This window comes from Trematomus bernacchii, unplaced genomic scaffold (assembly GCF_902827165.1).
Source record: "Trematomus bernacchii unplaced genomic scaffold, fTreBer1.1, whole genome shotgun sequence".
In the NCBI taxonomy this organism is placed as follows: domain Eukaryota; kingdom Metazoa; phylum Chordata; class Actinopteri; order Perciformes; family Nototheniidae; genus Trematomus; species Trematomus bernacchii.
This window is the reverse complement of record NW_022987803.1, coordinates 4960197-4979750: the sequence shown is the minus strand read 5'-3', so window position 1 is coordinate 4979750 and position 19554 is coordinate 4960197. Positions and strand designations below refer to the sequence as shown.

The following is a 19554-nucleotide window of genomic DNA, read 5'->3' as shown; positions in this document are numbered from 1 at the left end:
AGATGAAATATCATTATATTTTATATTAATATTTTTATTAATTCAAGAACATATGAACATCATATATTTTGTATATAAAAAAGTTCACATCAGGGGTAGTCATATCAATTAATAAAAAATTACATATAATAAAGAAAGAAAGTAAAGAAAGAAAAATAGAGTTTCATAATTCAGATTAAATATGAGTTAAATAGTTTTCATTGCCTTTTTATCACCTTTGAAGTATATTAATGTCTCTATCCTGGAGTCCTACTTTTTTTTCCCGTTTTCAAAAATATGTTTGTACCTCATATCAAAACATTTTACAATACATACATTCATAGAATAAATGGCAATATATTCTTTATAGTACCTCCTTAAAAGGCTTTGCGCAATCAATGACGTCAGAACAGAAGTATTCCTATTCGGCCAAGATCATGACAAGAAGATCCTGCTAAAACACCATTATTTAACACCCATTTAACCCTTAAACAAACACTTGTTAAACATATATCCTCCTGGGACCAGAGGAAAAAAAGTGTCTTCCAATTTCCTTTTTTTTGTGATTTCCTACCTATTTAGGGTTAAAAAAAATCTTGCAATTTAGACTTTTTATTTTATTTTATTTTTAAATGTTACAGTATGTCCACTGTAGAGGACGTCGGGACCATATTAGTTTGAAAAGACAGCCAAAATGAACAGATAGACTATGTAACGTATTATGGTTATAGAGTGATATTAATACAATAATACATTCACCTTTTATTTAAAACTTAAATAAGTAATTGATCTGAACATTGCTGTTTATTTGGTCACTAAAAAACTAGTTTGGTTTTTGGTGAATCTTTCCAGATCTTCAAAGACTTTGTAGTCGATGTACTGGGAAAAGTACCTCATTGACTCCAGTCGGCACGGGCTGTATAGTCATCTTGACTAATTTTATGGATGTGGTCTCCATTTGACCATGCTCATAGAAACAAAGCTTGCATTCCTGAGGCAATTCTCATTTTTCATGGCTCCACTTAAAATAAAAACAACAATAAGACATACGTGCTACTCTTGGCCCACAGAGGGCCATGTCTTTCCAGCTCGTCCCTATCTGTCTCTCTGTCTGTATCTGTGCGCTCATGGAGCCTCCTGCATCTTTCCCCCCCTTCTTCTTGACCCTCTTCTATCCCAGGTGTGAAATCCTCATCTCTCTCATCATCTGAGAGCTCAACATCTGAATCTCCCTTAACTATCTGGTACAGAAAATGTCTGCTTCAGTTCCGTCTCCTGCAACAATATTGAGTCATTAAGTCCATGAAGATGGTCCTGACGTCCACTAGAATGGACATTTATAAAAGGGCTGTTATTTGAAAACTTGAATTATTTAATTGCTTTCAGAACTAATTATATAGTTCCTCACATGTTAATAAACAAGAACATATATGATTGTGTGAGCCTCTCTGCTCACACAGGGTTCAAAGAGTGACGGAAAGAGCAGGGTTTGGGTTTAACACAGGCGTTTATTAGCACCAACACAAAGTGTACAACACGGGTTGCAAAACGTTGCCCGTGTGGGCTCCTCCACAGGTCCTTCGGCGACCTCCCAGGATCCTGCCTACTGCAAGACCGACCAGAACCAGGTTACCACATGCTTTTATTCAGTCATTGATTACCTGATTCCGATCAGCTGTCTGGCCTCCGGCCGAGCCACTCCCTTCACACCAGCAGCCGGCGCCCTAACCACACCCCGCTGCCACATACCCCCACCGCCCCGACTCAGGCCGGGACCCCGCCGGCCGCAAGCTGACTCCCCCCCCCCCCCCTCCGCCGAGCGAGAGAGGAAATCAGCCACGACCATCTGGTTACCCGGCCTGTGGATCACCTTGAAGTTGAAAGGCTGTAGCGCCAGATACCACCGAGTGATCCGGGCGTTGGCATCCTTCATGCGGTGGAGCCACTGGAGCGGGGCATGGTCCGACCAGAGGGTGAAAGGGCGCCCCAGGAGGTAGTACCGCAGGGCGCCGACCGCCCACCGTATGGCGAGGCACTCCTTTTCCACCGTACTGTAGTTCACCTCCCTTTGGGCGAGCTTACGGCTAATGTACAGTACGGGGCGGTCGACCCCCTCCACCTGCTGGGACAAAACGGCCCCCACCCCACTGTTCGAGGCGTCGGTCTGCAACACAAAAGGGAGAGAGAAGTCAGGAGAATACAGAAGCGGCTTACCACAGAGGGCTTTTTTAACCCTCTCAAACGCCAGCTGACACCGCTCCGTCCACTGGACCGGATCTGAAGCACCCTTTCGGGTCAGGTCGGTCAGGGGACTGGTCAGCTCCGAAAAGGACGGGATGAACCGCCTGTAGTAGCCGGCCAGCCCCATGAACCTCCTGACCTCTTTTTTCGTCTTGGGCGCCAGACAGGCTGAAATGGCGGTTGTTTTCTCTATCTGTGGCCGCACCTGCCCGCCGCCCAAGTGGTACCCCAGATACCGTACCTCCCTCCGTCCAACCGCACACTTCTTCGGGTTGGCCGTGAGCCCCGCCTGTCTCAGGGACTTGAGCACTGCCCCCACCTGCTGCATATGCTGCTCCCATGTCTCACTGTGAATGATGACATCATCCAAGTAAGCAGCAGCATATGCAGAGTGGGGACGCAGCACCCGGTCCATGAGCCGCTGGAAAGTGGCTGGAGCTCCGAACAACCCGAAAGGAAGTGTGACAAATTGGTATAAGCCATACGGAGTGGAGAAGGCCGTTTTTTCCTTAGACTCTGGAGAAAGGGGAATCTGCCAATAGCCCTTGGTTAAATCCAGCGTCGTGTAAAAGCGAGCAGTGCCTAGCCGATCCAGGAGTTCGTCGACCCGGGGCATTGGATAAGCATCGAATTTGGACACCTCGTTCACCCTGCGGTAGTCCACACAGAACCGGATTGACCCGTCGGACTTACGTACCAGCACGACGGGGCAACACCAGTCACTGGTGGACTCTTCTATCACTCCCATCTCTAGCATAGCCTGAAGCTCCGCCTGAACAATTTTCCTCTTGTGTTCAGGCAGCCGATAGGGCCGTGAACGAATGGCCACGCCCGGGGGCGTTTCTATGCGGTGGTGTATGAGAGAGGTGCGCCCTGGCAGCGGAGAGAACACATCGGCAAACTGCCTTTGCAACGAAGCAACGTCTGCTCTCTGGCCCGGTGCGAGATTGTCGCCACAACAGACCGGGGCTAATTTGTTGCTTTTAATGACCTCCGGTCCCAACTCATCTCTCTCAATCACCGTGGTGACCAGAGAAACAGACGCCACCTCCCTCCATGCTTTCAGGAGGTTAAGGTGGTAAATCTGTGTTGCTCCCCCCCTGTCAGAACGCACCACCTCATAATCTACGTCCCCCACTCGTCGTGTGACCACGAAGGGTCCTTGCCACTTGGCGAGTAGTTTAGAGCTAGAGGATGGGAGTAATACAAGCACTTTATCTCCCGGTGAAAATTGTCTCAGTTTCGACCCTCTGTTGTACAGGCGCTGCTGACGTTCCTGAGCCTGGAGCAAATTCTCCCGTGATATCTGCCCCAGTGAGTGGAGTTTTGCTCGCAGGTCCATAACGTACTGTATTTCGTTTTTACTGGTGCTTGGACCCTCCTCCCAGTTTTCCTTAACTAGGTCCAAAACACCCCGGGGCTTCCTGCCAAATAAGAGCTCAAAGGGAGAAAATCCCGTGGAGGACTGGGGCACCTCCCGCACTGCAAACAACAGAGGATCTAGCCATTTATCCCAATTACGACTATCTTCGTGAACGAACTTACGAACCATGTTCTTTAGTGTTTTATTAAACCGTTCCACCAGGCCGTCGGTCTGAGGATGGTAAACACTAGTCCGTATTGAATGGACGCCCAATAGTTCATACAGCTCGCGTAGTGTGCGTGACATAAACTGTGTGCCCTGGTCAGTCAGGATCTCTTTCGGGATCCCGACTCGGGAGATAATGTGAAACAGTGCCTGTGCGACGCTCTTTGCAGAGATATTACGCAGCGGCACTGCCTCGGGATATCGCGTGGCATAATCCACTAGGACCAGTACAAAGCGATATCCCCGTGCACTCCGGTCTAATGGCCCGATGAGGTCCATACCAACTCTCTCAAAAGGCACCTCAATCAATGGTAACGGGCGCAAAGGCGCCCTGGGGGTGGCCGGCGGGTTAACCAGCTGACATTCACGGCAAGATGCACACCACCGCTTCACATCTGCGCGAATGCCCGGCCAATAAAATCGGGCCATTATCCGGTGTAGTGATTTGTCGTACCCTAGGTGACCTGACATGGGGTTATAATGAGCCGCCTGGAAAACCATTTCCCGACGGCTTTTTGGCACCAACAACTGGGTATTTATATCTCCTGTCTGTGTGTCACGGCTCACACGATACAGCCTGTCCCTAACCACCGTAAAGTGTGGGTGAGTGAGTGCTGCGTTTGGGTGTAGCTGGGAGCCATCAATACTCACCACCTGGTCGAAGGCGTGCTGAAGGGTCTCGTCTCTCGACTGTTCGAGGGGGAAATCCTCCAAAGGAAACACCAGCGGGGCCAGAGGGACCTCCGCGGCCCCCTCCGTGTCCGTTTCCCCCTCGACGTCGTCAGCCGCCTCCGACTCTCCACTAAACACAGCACACAACTCACATTTCCCTGCCGTCCGTGAACGCACCCCCATAGCCCCCGCTAGCTTAGCAAACCCCGGCCAATTCGTTCCCAAAATCAGAGGGTGCGTAAGGCGAGTGCTAACTCCAGCCCTGACTCTATGCTTTTTTCCCTTATAAGAAATTTCCAGCGTCACCTCCGGGTACTGGTGAATATCCCCATGCACACACCTCACCTTCACCCACGATGCTTCAATCAATGCCCCAGGCCGAACCAAGCGCTGATGGATCATCGTCTGATTACAGCCCGTGTCCATCAGAGCCTGGTGTGTACCCCCCTGTATACATACCGGTATACGGTACGTCCCTTCCAAATCGGGGGAGGCAACTGGCGGTCCCGCAACCCGGACCAGCTGTCCGACCTCCATGAGAGGACACTCCCGTCGGAAGTGGCCGGGCTGCCCGCACCGCCAGCAATCCAGCCCTGGCGTCTGAGGAGCCCCCCGTGGTGCCGGACGACCAGAAGCGTAGGCCGGACCCTGGGGAGAGATAAAAACAGGAGGGTAAGGTAGGGCTTGGGGGTGAAGTGTCGGGGCTGCGGGGTTGGGCCCGTGTGGTGGTGGTGGAGGAAGGGCAGCTGCTCCAGGAAATCTCCTCCTCGGGGCTGGGATGGGTCTGCCCGCTGAGACAGCCGGTGGTCGGGGCTCCTCTTTCACGCTCCGCCGGGGAAGCGAGAGGTGGTCCTCCGCGAGGACGACGGCTGCTTCCAGGTTGGCGGGGCGATGGCACTGGACCCAATTCGCCGTTGAAGATGGCAGGCCGGCGATTAACTGCTCCAGCGCCACCTGCCCGACAACTTCCTCCGCCGAGCGCACCCCCGGCTGGAGCCAGCGGCTCGCTGCATCCAGAAGCTGTTGCGCGTATGAGAAGGGCCGGTCAGCGTCCTCGAAGGGGAGTGCCCGGAACCGGCGGCGATGTCCCTCTGGCGTGCTGCCAAGCCGGTCCAGGATGGCCTTCCTCAGATATCGGTACACATGCCGAGAGGCTGCGGGCAGGCTGTGGGCGGCTAACTGCGCACCCCCAGATAGCAGGGGCAATAGCCGCGCTGCCCACTCCTCCTCCGGCCACCCACACGCCGCCGCTGTGCCCTCAAAGATGTCCAGGTATGCCTCCGGATCGTCGTCTGCCGTCAATTTCTGGAGGGCAATCGAAGGCGGTCGGGCCGGGTTGGTCGCGGGATCGGCCTCCCGGGCGGCCGGACGCTGCAGCAGCTCCCGTAGGAGGGCCCGGTCCTCGCGCTGGCTCGAGGCGATCCCGAGCAGAGCCTCGCTCTGCTGTCGCTGCAAGGCTGTGGTGGTCTCCTGCATGTGGGCAAGACGTTGGAGGGCCTGACCCAGCGGGGATTCTCCTTCCGACATGAGTCCCTGTTCAGGCGCCACTGTGAGCCTCTCTGCTCACACAGGGTTCAAAGAGTGACGGAAAGAGCAGGGTTTGGGTTTAACACAGGCGTTTATTAGCACCAACACAAAGTGTACAACACGGGTTGCAAAACGTTGCCCGTGTGGGCTCCTCCACAGGTCCTTCGGCGACCTCCCAGGATCCTGCCTACTGCAAGACCGACCAGAACCAGGTTACCACATGCTTTTATTCAGTCATTGATTACCTGATTCCGATCAGCTGTCTGGCCTCCGGCCGAGCCACTCCCTTCACACCAGCAGCCGGCGCCCTAACCACACCCCGCTGCCACAGATTGTCATGGTAAAAATTACAATTATTCAACAATATTTGACTTCTCCTGCTTCTATAACATTTTGTTTTTGGTATGCCAGCCATTTTGGATGAAAAGAAAGAGGAACTTCCCAGCATGCAATTTTAACCAATGACATATCACTGGAAAGACCAGGATGTCCTCTGTACAGTACATCAGGGATTGATAGATTACCTCTAAAGAGTAAAAGGAGATGCATGTTAACAAAATGTCCACTACAGTGGACATTTTCAATGGGCTGGGTCCCAGGAGAATATACATGTTTAAGCTATTTATTTTCACACTAGGCGATATATGAAGTTAATATAAATAAAGTGTCAATTAATACATTTGACATTTTTAAACTACAGCTAAAGACAATTTTTTTTATATCAGCTATTTATTACCGACATCCCCTTCAAATTGATCTTTTAATCATTATTATTTATTTTGTTTATTTATTTTACAGGTTTTTATTTATATTTATTTATTTAATAGTGTTATTACTGTGGCAACACCCCATTTTAATTAGTCTTTTAATCATCATTACTTATTCATTTTTATACTATTTTATGTATTTATTTTGCAGGTGTTTATATATATATATATATATATATATTTATTTAATAGTGTTATTAGTGGCTTCCCCTTATAAACTGTTATTTTAAGATTTATTATTTTTCTTATTTATTTGTTTATTTAATGTTTTAATATTCTTTTATATTTATTCATTCTGTCCTATGCCTTGTGTCCCTTAAACTGTTTTATTTATAGTTACCTTTTATTTGTGTGTAAAATGACTCAAAAAGGGGAAAATAGGAGGAATAGTACATGTTTAGCCCAGTTTTGATTTTTGTCAGATTTGATAGAGATTTGGCGCCATCTGCAGCCTTTATTCCTTTGTTTGCTTGCCTGGATGATTCATGTATAAACCTGTTTTACTTGTGGGACCTTGGACGGTTGGACATTAATATAAATGGCAGCAAAAACAAAAGTTTGACTTAGAAAATGAAACCGGTTACATTATATCCAACACACTCTCAGCGAACCATACCCAGTTCTGTTATTTTTGTTTAATCCTTTATTCAATCAGGTAATCTAGTTGAGAAAGATCTCTTTTTCAAGACAGACTTGTGTACAATAAAAACCAATAAATATACATAAAATTCAAGCATAGACGGAATGATATTTCACAAACAAATATTATACATTCAAACAATTAAGAAAACAAATGGTTGATTGCAGAAACATAAGTACAACCTTTTCAAATGTTCAAGTAAGAAAAAACACTTAAGTTTAAACTAGGAGGTACAGAAAAAGTTAAGATGTTTGTAAAAAACAGAGTTTCTGCATTCTGCAGCATAAACATTTCCATGTTCAAATAGTAGCCTACATTGGAATCCCCATTGGATACGCACAGATCATTTGTAAGTAAGGTCAATTCATTGGTTTGCACGTTTTGTTGACCAGGTTTACGAGTTCAATCTCTGAGGAAAAGTAAGATGATTACTTTCTGTGGTGAAATGATGTGTTAGTTTAAGCACCTGAAACTGCAGAAACATTTGATAAAGAAGCTCAGAGACAATGTTACTGATTATAGATAACATTGGGATCCATAATCAGCACTCCACACTAGTTATTTAGCATCTCATGTATATCATTGTACATCTTTTACGGGGTATACTTAAAGGTGGGGTAGGTCATTTTGGAGAAACCAGCTCGAGCGCGCTAGAATTTGAAAATACACAACCGGAAAAAATCTGCCACTTCCTTACAGAGCCTCTCCTCCAACACACACGAACGCGCACATGACCAATGAGGGCATGAGATAAGTTTGTGCACAGATGGAAGGCTGACAGGCAGGTAGGCCATCCAGTTATTTTAGCCAGGCCGGCTAAAATAATTGGTCGTGCTTTTTACAGTACTACGGCTTCCACAGATGCATTTTTTTTATGGATTTTTTGTCAAAGCACTTAAGATATTCATTGCTATCGGGATGTTAAGAGCATTCCATGGAATATAACAAAAAGTGTATCTCGAGCCGGTTTCTCAAACTTACCTACCCCACCTTTAATATGAGTATGTTAAATATGGTAATAATTCTCAGCATGTCAAAGATATAATAACAAAGACAATAAAACCAGAGAAACAGAAGGAGGGCACAGACACTAATCCAAGTGGACTATGTTGGCTAATAAGTCCCTTGGCATTAGTGGTGCAAGTTGCCTCCGGTTATTATAACTCGTTAAGAACCATCTGGAACATACTAGATCAATGTATATTTTGTTAGGTCACAAATAGTACACTAAGCTGCACTTATCCTCATTTTATATATAAAAAACATCAAATCATTTCCCAAACCTCATTCAACTCAAAAGACAGAAAAATAAAAAAACTCAGCTCTCATCAACTTCATTTCCAGCAGGAAGCTGTTTTCAGCAAACAGCATTCAGACGTAGTTAGTGTCTAACCTGTGATTTACAATGAAGAATAAATGAAGGACAGAAACAGACAGCATGGACAATGTGGCCGATGCACTAAAACCTTATTTCCCCAGCAAAAAATATGTGTGCTAATGATGATCATATTATACTGGGCTGTTTAAAAGAACTGGACATCGTCACTGTGACGTTCACCATAGGTTTGTGGAGACTCAAGTTTAGCATTTTGGTTAGCGCCATTTGGTTACTTGGGCCAGAAAGTGACCACAGAGTGGAGCTGGGTAAGAGCAAGGTAGAGATTCGTACAGTTAGCTGCTAAAGCTAGCTCTAGCTTGGTTAGCAAGCTTCATCCATATGGGTCGTCAACTGTTCAATGTTAATTGGGATGCTTAATTTAGCTGGAAAAAAAACGACCTGTGAGTGATAAGATTATAAAAAAAATGAACAGCAGACTTCTTAATGCTTCTTAACTGAAATCTTAATGCAATCCTGCTCTATGCTCTATTTCACTCGAAATGGGACGATAGCAAACCAAACATCATGCTGTAGTGAAGACGTTTTAAAACTAGCAATTGAGACCGTAAATCCATTAGTAAAATGATTACTAAGGTAATGAATCCAGTGAGAACAGGTTAATTTTTCCTGTAGATTTTTTTATATAATCTTACTTCTATCAAAAAAACATCAAAGACTCAGACAAACAAGAAATAATTCAACTGCTCCTGTGTTCCCGCTGGATGTGGTATCAAGCAGCTTTTTCCAAAAGTCAGCTTGTTGTGCTGTCCCCAAATGGCCAAAGAATCAACGAGATCAGCCATAAAGTTCATAACTGCAGGCGTCCCTTCAGCCACCGGTCATGTTATCATTTGTTTTAACCCAGATATTTTCAAATGGTCAATACTTATTCTGTGCTTTTCATTGAGTCTATTTATTGAGGTGAAGCTCACAGTCAGGTAGGACATGTCTTTTGACCAGGGGTTTAAAGTCTTTCCAAACACCTCTTTTGCACGTTTCCTGAAATGCTTCCCTACAATGACAAACAGGAAAGGGTTCACAGCGCTGTTGCTGTACGCCAAATATGTGGACAACTGTATGCCGATGTCCAGGACATGACCCCAGAGGCATCCGGGTGTGACCTGGAAGTAATCCAGAGTGTCCAGGAAGCGCATCACCTGGTGAGGTGTCCAGCAGAAGAGGAAGACAGCGAGCACGGCCAGAACCAATGAGGTGGCCTTCCTCTCCGCCCTCACCCCAGGGAGCCAGAGGACTTCCCGGTCGCTCAGCACAGAAACAATGTGACGAGTGCAGTACCCCACCACCAGGACAGGGATTAGGAAGCCCAACACGTTCCTGGTGATGTTGTGGTGCAACCTCCATGCTGGGTGGGGGTAGGCTAAAATGCAGGCATCCACCCCGGGATCCTCTACGTACATCATTGTGCGGAAGAACAGGGTGGGGAGAGTGAAGAGGAAGCCCATCGTCCAGACCCCAAGGCAGATACGCTTGGCCCAGGAGGCTCTCCTTAGACGACTGGTGCTCATGGGCTTCACCAAGGCAAGATATCGGTCCACGCTGACCAGCATGAGGAACAGAACACTGCAGATGTAGTTCATAGAGATGGCCACATTGACCAGCTTACAGAGGACCTCTCCAAAGTCCCACTGGTAGCCCCGGGCGATGGTGACGGCCCAGAAGGGAAGGCAGGTCATCATGATGAGATCGGCAGCTGCCAGGTTCCCCAGGTAGACATCTGCCACGGTGCAGGGCTTCCTCTGCAGGCAGAACACACAGAGAACCAGGCCGTTCCCGAACAAGCCCACCATGCTGATAAGACCCAGGTAGGCCGGCTGCAGGGAGGACAGCCACAGCCAGGCTTCAGTGTAGTTACTGCAGGGGTCCAGCTCTGGGGCCAGGGTGGGGAAGAACCAGTCTGAGGCATTCACACCCATTGGAAACTGGGAATGATAGAAGTAGTCATATTGAGTACAGTAAGTAAAGAGTGGACAAATCTGCAACGGGTGGTGAAGTGCATTGTCGAGACTGGGCTTCCAAATGTTATTACCTAAATACTTGAACTCAAATGCACAACTCAGGACAAGGTTTTAAAAATCAATAAGTCCATACAAATAAATGCCATAAAATAAAATATTAAATTCAAAAGTTTTCACTATTAAAGTTATTATTTACTCAAACTGCAGCTCCTTAATGAACCTTTAGTCTTGTAAACGAATGCATCTTTTGACATAAAATATGACAAATTCAAATTCAAATTGACTCTTGACTTACATTAACCAAAAGACCTGGTGGAAATCGTGTTTACATTGTAAAAATGCAAAAGAGTTGCAAACAAAAAACAAAATATTATACATGCATTATGTAATAATCAACCACATGGATGTCTTTATCTGTACATATGTGTTATTCTTATTTGTATTCATGAACATTTTAGGAATGTAGCAACAATTGATGTTTCTTCCACTGAAAGATAATCTAATAATTGGGGAAAAAAGGACTAAACAAGTCATGAATCTCAAAGACTGGTTATTGTAGCCTAGCCCCGCTCAGGATTAAATACTGTGATGAATACCTCTGCCTCCCTCACAGTTCATGTGGAAATAAGCAATGTTTCATCACTTACGAGAAACAGATACCATCGCAGAAAGGATCAGCACAGCAGTGTACAGTACTTCCCCTCTTACTGCTGGAAAAGCAACCTAGCTGTGTCAAACGTTTGTAGTTTTACCAGAAATCACTCCGCGTCTATTGTACATTACATTTCATTAAGCTGACACTTTTATCCAAAGAAAACACAAACAGGTTTTATTCCAATGCCCCAAAATCTGGTTTACTTTGGTGAATAGTGTCAAAAAATGTTTTACCGGACTCCACAACTAGTCCAGCATTCAGCACTCAATACCAATCTAAAGGTGTGCTCTCTTAAGTTATCAATACATACAAGCAAAAAGTGTATGAAACTGTCTTTTCTATACATAACATATTAAACTTAAAGTCAAATCTAAATGGAAACGCTCTTAACACTTACTGTTTTAATTTTCTAAAAACTCCAAATAGGCCTATATAACTTTTAAGCAGATTAAGGAAAAAATAAAAACGTATTTTTGCATCAAACTGCAATTTTTAAAAACATTTTTCTTGACAGAATCCCTGGCTCACCTTGTCCCTATCCAGGCACTGAAAAACAAAAGGCCAGAAACAGCCGAGAAATATAATTTATTTTCTATCTACTTTGTGGAAGCTTTTGTTGCGCTCACCTTATCTCCGTGGCTTTGCCCTTCCATCCAGATGTGCCTCAGTTCATTCCCAGCAGATAATCGTCATGGTGATATATAGCCTCCACTGGAGTGAGCACTTGAAGACCGCTCACTTTTATACAAGCAGGCCCAGAGATCACCACTGCGTCATCAGCTCCCATCTGTTTCCCCCCGCAGCTCCTCTGTGTGTTCTGCCTCACCTAAATGGTATTTACTGTCTTGCAGCATTCTGCTTTCACTTCAACCTGACTCAGTGTTTGGGTTTAGTAATGCATAAGAACACACGTGTGCTTATATAAAAATAGAGTGACTATTTTTATTTTATTTTATATTTATGCATTTGTTATTTTGAAGTCCTAGCCTTTTTCTAGACATTTGAGTCACCACCCCAATTGTAGTATCATACATAATTCAAGATATGTTTTCATTTAATTGAGTTTTAAAGGGCTTATTTGGCAGAATAGTAAAAAGTATGTATAATGTCAGGTTTTTGTGCATGTAAATGGTCTGCAAAGACTAAAATCTCAAAGTTCCCTCCACAGGGAGTTTCTCTCCCACACACTCAAGTGCGCATGCTCTATGTGCCAACTACGGGTACTTTTGCTCTCGCAGGCAGGCATGATGGGTAATTTGAGATGTTTTGCTCTCGAGAGCGTCAGGCCATTTTGTCTTCATGCGCCACTGAGCAACTCTCATAGGAATGAACAAGGCCCCGCCTCCAACGCTGTATACAGTTCTCTTAATACATCCATGCTAGATACAGGTACTTTTGCTCTCGAGAGACTGGTCATTTTGGCTTCATACGCCAACAAGCAACTTAGAAATGAATGGGGTCCCGACTCCAATGCTGTTTCCAGTTCTCTTTATTCATCCATGCCTGACCTCAACAACCTTTTGGGTGAACTGGAATTCTAAATGTCTGATCTTATCTTTCAGTTGTGGACCTCAGTCTCCGAATCCGAGCAAATCCCTGCAGCCAGATTCTGACATTTGGTGAGATATATAAAAAACAGAAGAGTGGCGGCCTTTGGTTTTGAGATGATCAACTGTTAAATATGAGTGTATGAGTTTGCTAATGTACATTATATGTTGGATAACTTACTGGTGGCCACTGGCCATGTAATGTTTTATTCTAAAACTGTACTATGAATATAAACTTTAGGTTACACTGATTATTGATCTTATTTAATTATCTTTAATTGGATTTGAAGCTATTATAGATAGTCATTAGTGCCCGGTGTGTACATATAAAGTCGTCTCAATAATATGTCCACTGGCCTTATTATCTTTTGAGCTTTCAGAGGTTTTAGAACACTTTTGGACACATCTAGAATGAGCAAATAAGCACAAAAAGCCACTAGCCCACTTAGTGATGTCAGCCTGCAGTGCACAGGATAACAGTAACAGACCATAGAAGGGCTCAGTATGGCTAATACAAGATATTCCAGATCAGAATCTGACAGCAGTTCCACAGTTTTAAGTAAACTCTTGAGTAAAATACAAATGGAACTTTATAACAATAACATTAATTGAAACTGAGATCCAAAAGACCAATACACCATGCAGAGTGACCTCACACAGAAGGCTTGATGTTTGACCGGAGTCCAAGTTTTCATGCGTCAGATTTAAATCTTCTCAGTGTTTATGCCAGTGTACCAATATTCAGACTTGGCTATTTATCCAAGTTTATTTTTGGAGCTATTACTGTTAATGTTACTGTTTGATGGTCTGAATACAAAAATAAAACATTCCTATATAACTTAGATGGCCAAATGTATCACGTTCAAATCTATCAACACCGTAGGTCATTTGCTATCCACCTCCAAATCAGGAGGGTAGTAGGACAGGCAGCCACAGTTGTCATAACACTTTAGATACTGTTGAATTAAATGAAAAGAAAATGTCACACTCATGTATACTCTTGTATCAAGATGTAAAACAATCTGGCACTGAGGACAAGACAATCAGAAAACAAGACATTTTATTCAGGTTAAAAGTGATACCTTTTTTGCACACATGCAGTGAAATGAGCTATGGGCAAGAGAATCAATTAAACAAAAATATAAATAAAAAACATATAATAATTAATAAATAAAATAACATACAATATTATTTTTTGGGTAAATAAAGCTAAAAAAGACGGATCATACATTTTTGGGAATATTGAATAATTGCGGCTCTAACTGCACACCTCTCATTTACTGCTCTACATTAGACTACCCACATTTACGAACATTTTCTTTGTTTGAAAACGTTGCCTTGAAGGATAATTCAGAAATGTGTCTCTTTGGAACTTGGACTGTTGTCTCCTTTGACTATCTATTGACACAAAGGCTTTTCAGCACTAAGAGAAAAAAATGAACATGAAAATAAACAGATCAGTCTGTATACATATCACACGAGGAGGGAGAGGTGATTAGCATGATGACACGGCAACAGTTAATGATCACTATCTCCTTCATTTCCTGCAAAACCAAATTACACAACTCTTCCCAGAGGAGTCAGAACACACACTGCATTCCTGGAAAAATTAGGTATTGAAAAAAAAAGGAACCCAGTTAAAGGCCGTCCAAAGCAAGAACAATAACTAGATGACTATTAATCTATGGTTTTAAAAATATCACTCTAACTCAAGATGGGCTGACTCCAAACCATAACACCTGCATCTTCATGCTTGGTGCCAATTAACAGAAAGTTACTCTTTGTCAGTGTGAATCCTCACATACTTATATTTTTAGTTCTGGTTTAGATCCATCCAGGTCAATGGCCCTCTAAAACTTTAATCTGGGCCTGTTTTTTTAATTGACTATTAAGAAAACCCTTTGCACACAATGGCAATATAGGCGAGAACAAATTCTAGCATGCACAAAATTGTTGAATAAACATGTGAAAACTGACTAAAACTACATATTTTTAAGAATTCTGAAGTGTCTCTTGGTGTAGATAGCTCCTTCAGGTGCAACTATTAAAAGCACTGAAGCATATAAGCACTCCAAACTAGATTGAATCCGTACACAGTAAATTTCTCTGAGTAAAATTGACTCAAATTGAAGAAAATTTTACTCTAAAAATATAACATTTGGTCCCAACCTATATAGAGTCAAATGTACTCTTTGTTCAGAGTTGTATTTTTAGAGTTCATTTTACTCTATTATGTGCTTAGATTTGACTCTGCTTAATGGTTATTTACTCTATGTAGTGTATATTAAAAACAACTCTACTGCCATTTTACTCATAATAGAAGGTAATTTTACTCCCAATCAAATGTAATTTTACTCCCAATCGAACGTCATTTCACTCCAACTAGAAGGTCATTTTACTCCCAATAGAAGGTCATTTTACTCCCAATAGAAGGTCATTTTACTCCCAATAGAAGGTCATTTTACTCAGAATAGAATAAATGAACCATAATGATCTTTACAATAAAAAAGGTCAATAAACCAAAGTGCTTAAGGAACATGAGTGGGCGTGTGTGAAGCTGACCATTGAGCGGCCCAACCAAGCAAGGAGGCAGAGGCAGAGAGTTCAAATACAACCCGGTGTGGGCATTTATTCCTCTTTGTGGTACAGGATACACAGCCACCAGCCACCAGCCACCAGCCACCAGGACCTCACACACACACTAACAGGAAAACAGAACCTAAATACACACAGGACTAATCAAACCAACAAGACACAGGTGAGGAGGGAGGAGAAAACACAGGGCACCAGGTGAACGCAATCACCAGCAACAGACAAGACGGGAGGGGGAACACTTTTCAAACTAAAACAGGAAACAGAGACAGACAAACTAAAACATAGACAGATTGTGACAAATATATGCATAAATGACATATATTCACATGCTTCCTGTGCAATGTTTTAGCGTGGAACAAATGAATATACTTCGCCAATAATGAAGCTATATAATCCGTAACGGAGACCGAGATCAATGGCCCCAGAGATCACCTCCGTTACGTCGTGGTCATGGTTTAACTCCAAGAGAATTGACTCTGCATTTTTTATCGCACTCTAGAAGCTATGAGTAATAAATACACTCCAAAATGATTAAATATCACTATTTCAGAGCAAAATAGTAATTACTCTGGAAAAAATACTCACCAATATTTCCTGTGTAGTAAAGCAAGTTGACAGTATTTTTGTAATAACATTTACGGCATAACAAGCTGGCTAGCTTGAGTGAGCTGTCAAACAACCTAGCTAGGGTTGGCTATCTATCTATCAAGACTAGTTAGCATTAGCTGATCAATTAAATAAGTTGTCAAGCTAATGCTAGATAACTAGCGCGCCAGTTATGTTATCCATCTAACTAGCTAGCTAGTAGGGTAGTTTCAATTCGATTCAATATTATTTAACTCACTATGGTGAAACGTAATGTGTGAACCTGTATCAACCACTCTGGCAGTGAGAGTAATAATAAAAACATTGTCAACATGTGATAAATGCACGCTGACCAGCAGCTCTCAAACAGCCAACAGCTCCAAACATCAGCGCAAATAAACACATATGCATTATTATGATAAATTAAAAGCAAATTGTTAATATAAATAGTTATTTTATGTCTGATAAAGTATTACAACTAGATTCCCTTTATTATTAATTTAACAGAACAGAGTGAATAGTTAACTTATACATTATTCAGTTTAATTTTGTGACAAAATAAAGCTTTTTCATTTTGAGGCCTTGCCTCTTCTGTTTGACTTTAAAGCCAACATTACAGTTTTTATCAAACTTGTTCCCAGCCACAGCAGGCAGCTACTTTTAGCAAAAAATCTCTGAGGAATCAACCGACAATACCAGCCCAGCAGAAAGACAACGTTAGCCAGATATTTGCTTTAGGAGTTAGTGGAGACTAAAAGAGGTGGGACTATGTAATAATTGGTGGTGTCAGCACTCAATGATCCTATTGGAGTTTTCTCGGTAAAAACTTGGAAAGGGATATATTGGGCCTTTTTTAGTTCAGAGTAAGCTTTTATTGTGATACACCTGTGCAGGAAGATACAGTATACCGTTTGTTTGCATTGGCATCAGTGGTCAAAATGACTAGGACTAAAAACAGAGAGAATTCTTGCCAATATATGACCAAATATAAGTATAAAGGCATCAAAGAAGTGTGAGGAAAGCTCTTAATATTGAATAAGTGTACCTTTGAGCGTTTATTCTCGTCACAATCTTATTTCCAAAGGTCTTAAATAAACCTCTGTGCACACATCAAGGGTTTCTGCTTCATGTCATAACTGTGAACCCTAACAGAAATATGGAACACACAAAGAAAATCCCTGTTAGTCATTCTGATCTGGACTTTTTTCCCTTACTCACCGATGACGACAGATCGTGAAAGACAGGGAAGCAGACTTGCAGCAACACACATCTCTGGCTAATGGCTTCTCTGATAATCACCGGAGGAATTTTCTCTCTACTCCCCTGACTATTCCAGTAACTGAGTCACATTAGACTATTCGAGCAGGCCAGACCTCCCCTCTGTTTCAAAGGGGAAGAGCTGCAAGGTATGGTGATGCACAGCAGGTACATGTCTGAGAGGAGACGTAGCACACAATGTACAGTCAGGGTTGGGAGGGTTACTTTAGCCTATACAACAACAATGAAACACATGAGCACATTCTACAGTTTAAAAAAGCAGAAATACAAATCTGTGCTGACAGAAAATGCTCCGTTTAAGTTTAATTCATACAGTTAAGCTCACACACACTATTTTATGAACATATATGTTCACCTACTGCATTAAAACCAGAACAAATGAAGCAAAGAAAGCCATAAAGCAGATTCAGGCAGTAGGCATATTCACACTTAAAGTATTGGCCTACAGAACAGTACAGCACAGAGAAGAGATAACATCTGATGCTTTACAACAAACACTATATGCTTTTTTTTAGTTTTTTACTAACATTGTAATATAGACATTTTAAGGAATATTAAGTAAAATAGATATTTCTTATGTAACTGTAAGGGATTACAGTTATCTGTTTTTGCATTCTGATAACGTAATCCCATTTTATGTAATCCGTTACTCTCCAACATGGCAAGCATATTTATTGTTCCTTTAATCCCACTCTTTGTTAGAGCTGATTATTTCCCATTTCATGGTGTGATGAGCCTTTGATTTTTTGTGGCAATAATTTTTTCCAAAAGAAATTGTATTTATAATCTACTCTTCAAACACCTTAAATTAAGATTACTCCTTGATTGACTTTTAAAAATATGTATTTTAGCCAGAAGAATAGTTTTATTTATTAACTGTGAGCGATCTTCATCTAAAAGCCCAAATAAGTATTAAAGGGTGTAAATGTAAATTCAATATTTGCCACCAAATAATTTGCAAAACATTATGATTTGTGTGGAAACATATTCATTATTAAGATTTTTTTTTATTTGAACCTCTTTTCCTTTCTCTTTCTTGATCCTCCTTAGCAACGGTCATTACAGTCCTTGACAGCAGTCTGTTCTACTGGATTTACAACGTGTCACATGAATCGACCAATCAGAACTTTATTTAGCCTCCGTATTGTTTATGGTTGAATGTGGGCCGCAAAAACATTTTTGATTCTTAAGTGGGCCCTGAGTTGAAAAAGGTTGGGAACCGCTTTTGATATAACTTTCAAAACACAGAAATAAATAAGAAAGCAGCATTATGTGGAGCAGGAGCTGTCATCATCAGCTGACCAGAGTTACTTGTCAGAGTCTCAAAAATAATTGCTTTGTCCTCTTATATCCCTGATTGTATTCCTCTTTTTAAATCTGCACAGCTCTCCACTTGAATATAGTATATTGTATTTGTGATATTTTATATTTTTTTAATGTACTCAGTCCCTCACATAATTATATGTTTTGTAAATTATTGTCATTATTTTCTATTTGTTACAATAGTCTTAAAATAGTTGCTTTTTTAAATAGCTTTAATAATTGTACTATTTTTTGCTACGTATTGTGTATCGTGTATGTACCATTTATCAAAGCAAATTCCTTGTATGTGTAAACACTTGGTAATAAAACTGATTATAATTATGTCCTTTATTATGATGCATTATCATGTTAACAGCAGCAGACACAGGCTGCAGCCACACGGAGACGATACGGGTCGTATCCGCAACAGTTCTCTATCAGACGGTTCGGCCACACGAGGCCGACAGGGAAACGCAGAAACGATAACGATAACGATAACGGGTCCCAAGGTGGGTAGATCTGCGGACGCAACGCTCTGGGGGGCCAAACGGCTCCGTGTCTACGCCCTATAGCCTACGATCATTTCCTGATAACGAAAATACTGACGGGCTGTCAGGAGAGGGGGAGGAAAAGAGAGACTCTGTGTATTATTCTTATATTATTATATAGAGTCGTTATTAATTTGTTTTAAAGCTCAATAAATAACAAAGAAGACCTTTGACCGGCACTTTTCTAAATTTGTCCGGAAGATTTAAACTTTAACGGACATGTTGACCGGCGGAAAAAAATTGTAACGGAAACTCTGCCGCACGGTCCCCTCGTTC

General features: G+C 42.6%; 2 protein-coding genes across 2 annotated transcripts; both read right to left on the bottom strand.

Moving 5' to 3' along the window:
- Positions 1-1636: 1636 nt before the first annotated feature.
- Positions 1637-6007, bottom strand: LOC117498597. The gene is made up of 2 exons (XM_034150793.1): positions 4940-6007; positions 1637-2143 (listed from the first exon to the last, which is right to left on the bottom strand). The coding sequence occupies exons 1-2, from the start codon at positions 6005-6007 to the stop codon at positions 1637-1639; spliced, it is 1575 nt and encodes a 524-aa protein (XP_034006684.1).
- A 3624-nt stretch (positions 6008-9631) lies between these two features.
- Positions 9632-12130, bottom strand: si:dkey-63b1.1 (B2 bradykinin receptor). The gene is made up of 2 exons (XM_034150584.1): positions 12050-12130; positions 9632-10732 (listed from the first exon to the last, which is right to left on the bottom strand). Exons 1-2 carry the CDS (start codon positions 12074-12076, stop codon positions 9632-9634), a joined length of 1128 nt encoding a protein of 375 aa, XP_034006475.1. The 5' UTR covers positions 12077-12130.
- Between the last annotated feature and the right edge of the window lie 7424 nt (positions 12131-19554).

Bases quoted from the DNA above. Each gene is read 5' to 3' on its own strand.
- LOC117498597 (XM_034150793.1), bottom strand. From the start codon at position 6,007: ATGTCGGAAGGAGAATCCCCGCTGGGTCAGGCCCTCCAACGTCTTGCC. The intron at 2,144-4,939 runs GTATGTATACAG...TTTGTGTTGCAG, and splicing joins AAGGGACGTACCGTATACCG to ACCGACGCCTCGAACAGTGG.
- si:dkey-63b1.1 (XM_034150584.1), bottom strand. From the start codon at position 12,076: ATGGAAGGGCAAAGCCACGGAGATAAG. The intron at 10,733-12,049 runs GTGAGCGCAACA...TATCATTCCCAG, and splicing joins GGCAAAGCCACGGAGATAAG to TTTCCAATGGGTGTGAATGC.